Below are 3,228 nucleotides of genomic sequence, written 5' to 3'. Positions count from 1 at the left end.
ATTTATTGGGGAAGTAAAAAGTGAACAAAAAGTGAACCGACCAGCTTTGGTTGCAGCCCAGACTCAGGAGCTGGAGCTGCCGACCACCTGTGCAGGATCAGGGCCCAGACTCGGGAGCTGGGACTGCCTGCACGTGTGCAGCCAAGACTCGGGAGCTGGAACCGAGTCCGTGTGTGGCCTTCCATCCTGGTTATAAGGCAAACATCACAGTCAAACTTCCCTGGATAGGGTGGGGGAGATCTTAGTGAAGATGGAGTTGGCTTCTGCTCTAATCTGAGCTGGAGTGAACCTGAAGTTCCTCCAAAGCTAATGATGGCACTGGCCAGATCTGACCTCCCTATTACAGAAACCACCTCTCTCCTCTCATTCCTTGTCAAGGTGTGATTCATTTCCAGTCATTTCTTCAGAAAAGTGCTTAAATTACAGTTAACAGTTAATTGCGGTTAACTTGACAGATTAATAGAGCTATAGCTCATGGAGCTACTTGGGACACTAGATCAGAAGATTAAAGTTCAAAGCAAGCCTAGGCAGGAAAGTCTGTGAGACTTTTTTCCCCAAGTAACCATCAGAAAGCTGGTTGTGTCACTGTGGCCAGCCTTCAGCACAAAAGCTCAGGGACAGAGACCAGGCCCTGAGTTCAAGTCCCAGTACAAGCCTACACAGAGAAAAAACAAAACAACCTGCCCCCTCCTCCACAAACCAACTAAGGCCCATGGGCAATTGTAAGATGTTGTACAAAGTTAGCAGCCAGAATTTCCAAAGCTGAGAGGTCAAGCAAACAAACCAATCTATCAGGGCAAGTCCCAGATCTTTGTGCTTCACTGCAACCTTGTGCTGTCACTTGCTTTCATCCCATGCCAACTCTAAAAGGGTATGCAAGGCAGTTCCTATTACCTCAACATGCCTAAGAAGTCATAGCATGCTAGATGATGATGACAGAACTTGAATTCACACTTGTTCCGGATGACCTAAGCTAATTCTTCTTTTTCTTCCAAATAACTCAGTGAGGCAGAATTAGCACACATACACACACCCTCCCGGGCAAGGATGAAATGCAATCACACAGGCCAGATTGGCTTTAGGATGGAAGTGGAAAGGAGTGGTTAGTTGTTGGGGGCGGGGTGGAGTGGGGTGGGCTTTGATCTCTCCAAGAGACCAGGATTCCTGTCTCCTTTTTTTTTGGCCAGTCCTGGGGCTTGGACTCAGGGCCTGAGCACTGTCCCTGGCTTCTTTTTGCTCAAGGCTAACACTCTGCCACTTGAGCCACAGCGCCACTTCTGGCCATTTTCTGTATATGTGGTGCTGGGGAATCGAACCCAGGGCCTCATGTATATGAGGCAGGCACTCTTGCCACTAGGCCATATCCCCAGCCCCTGTCTCCTTTTAAGTGCGTTGCGATCAACTACGGTGTGGCCTGTTAGCGGAATTCTGAGAGACTTCATGGGTAGTTCCGTTGACGAGCACGGAAACGCGTGAGTGACAGAAACGGAGTTAGGAAAACGTCATACACTTTGCACTCGGGACCTCATTCTTCTTGGCCTCTCTGGCGATCCGTAGCCACGCCCGGTTCCCGGGCTGCGTCAGCGGCCCGCCTATAAAAATCTGCCTCGGCGCGTCCGGCCGCCACAGTCGCTTCCTGTTTTCGGCCCAGCTGTTGTTACCTAAACCGCAGTGGCGGCGAAGATGGCGTCTACCAGCCGGTAAGTATGTCGGGCCGAGCCGGGGTAGCCGAGGGACTGGCGACGGGGCTTTCTCGGCCTGTCCGGGGCGGTCACAGCGACCCAGAGGTGCCAGGCGGAGGCGGCGAGGCCGCCGGGCCCTCCCGGACAAAGGCTGGTCCCGACGGCGGGGCTGTCAGGCTGTCGCGGGGTACCGGGAGGGCCGCGCCGACCCGGGGACGCCTGTGTCCCCTGCCCACACCTTTTGTAAGAGTACTTCAGCTGCATTTTCTTTTAATTCCCCCGTTTGTGTTTTGATTTTTTTCCTATGCGTTTTTCTATCTACGGCCCATTCAGCCCGGAGGGTCTGTAATTCCTCTTTTCCGAAAAGCGGGAAAGGGCTATTTCCGGGTCGCCGGCGGTCTGACAAGCTAGGAAGTTGAGAAAAGTCAGCTTTGGTTAGCTGGATGGGAGTGTTTGATCCCAGTAGCCCACCGAAGTGGAAACTGGAGCCCTGTGCAAGAGTTGATTCATTTCCTACTAAAGGAACCCACCTTCCTCTACCGCCCCCCCTCCTCCCCGCCCCACGCCCAGCGTAGTTGTCCGCGTACTCCTGGATGAAATCCATCTGCAGAAAAATTGCTTGACTTTGCTGGGAAGTTTTTTTCTTTTTAAACTATATTATAGTTTTTAAGTGTGATGTACTCACATCGTCAGGGAATGTATGCAATGTTTTCAGAAACAGCCTTTAATCATGTGACCTGAAAATGCTTGCAGACCCTAATTATGTCTCTCATAATCACTATGAGGTAGATACTAGTATTTGTGCGTTAGGGTAAAACGACTCATGTCAATGTTGACCTTTCCAAAATTAGTAATCGAGTTTTAAATTGCCTCTTCTGTTACCACACAATGGCCTCTAGCTAACTCATAACGTACTGCAGTATCAAATTAAGTTCAGCTTCTAGAAGGCAGGGCTGGCATAGTTTTTCTGAGCCCATGATTATCTGTGCAATTGGTAAATTTCACCATTGGAAAACTTGTTTACAAAGACAGGCTAATGTCTAGTTAATTGTCCAGACTTAGTGTTTTATGATTGCACAGAGGGAGGGGGGATTAGCAACTTCAACTGGTATCTAGTTTGGAAATAACTCTTAATGTCATTAACACCTTTGTATACTGATTCCAGTGCTTCTATGTTCCATCACTGCAGGTGTGGTTCTGCCACATAGAACTTTGTCAGTAAATAGGAAACTGTAGTTTCTCCAAATTTGATGTTACTTAAATTTCTTTCATAGCAGTAAACCTGCAAGGTCAGTGTGGTCATATAAAGCCTTTGCATATTGTAGAGGAGGAAATTTTTGTTAGTAAAGGGTACTGTTGTGACAGTAGTACATGTAGGAAATTGACTGGCTAGTGTACTTTTCATTCAAAAAACTTTTTTGAAATAAACTTTTGGCATTCAACTTTTAAGTGTATGTGTTATTGTAACTGCTCATTTCTCAAGTTTTTCTGTCAGGGAGAAAGAAATAGTAAATATCACACTTTCGAGTTTAGCGTTTTGTCCTCC

General features: G+C 47.9%; 1 protein-coding gene across 2 annotated transcripts in view; it reads left to right on the top strand.

Moving 5' to 3' along the window:
- The first annotated feature begins 1,625 nt into the window (after nt 1-1,625).
- Gtf2b (general transcription factor IIB) overlaps nt 1,626-3,228 on the top strand; it is a 28,551-nt gene continuing 26,948 nt past the window's right edge. For both annotated transcript variants that reach the window (XM_048351715.1, XM_048351714.1), the window contains exon 1: nt 1,626-1,700. In XM_048351715.1, coding sequence (XP_048207672.1) covers nt 1,684-1,700 — 17 coding nt within the window. In that variant the 5' untranslated portion in view covers nt 1,626-1,683. The remainder of the gene's footprint in view (nt 1,701-3,228) is intronic.

Source organism: Perognathus longimembris, chromosome 7 (assembly GCF_023159225.1).
Source record: "Perognathus longimembris pacificus isolate PPM17 chromosome 7, ASM2315922v1, whole genome shotgun sequence".
Lineage (NCBI taxonomy): Eukaryota > Metazoa > Chordata > Mammalia > Rodentia > Heteromyidae > Perognathus > Perognathus longimembris.
Note: the sequence above shows the minus strand (reverse complement) of the source record. Positions and strands in the feature narration are given on the sequence as shown.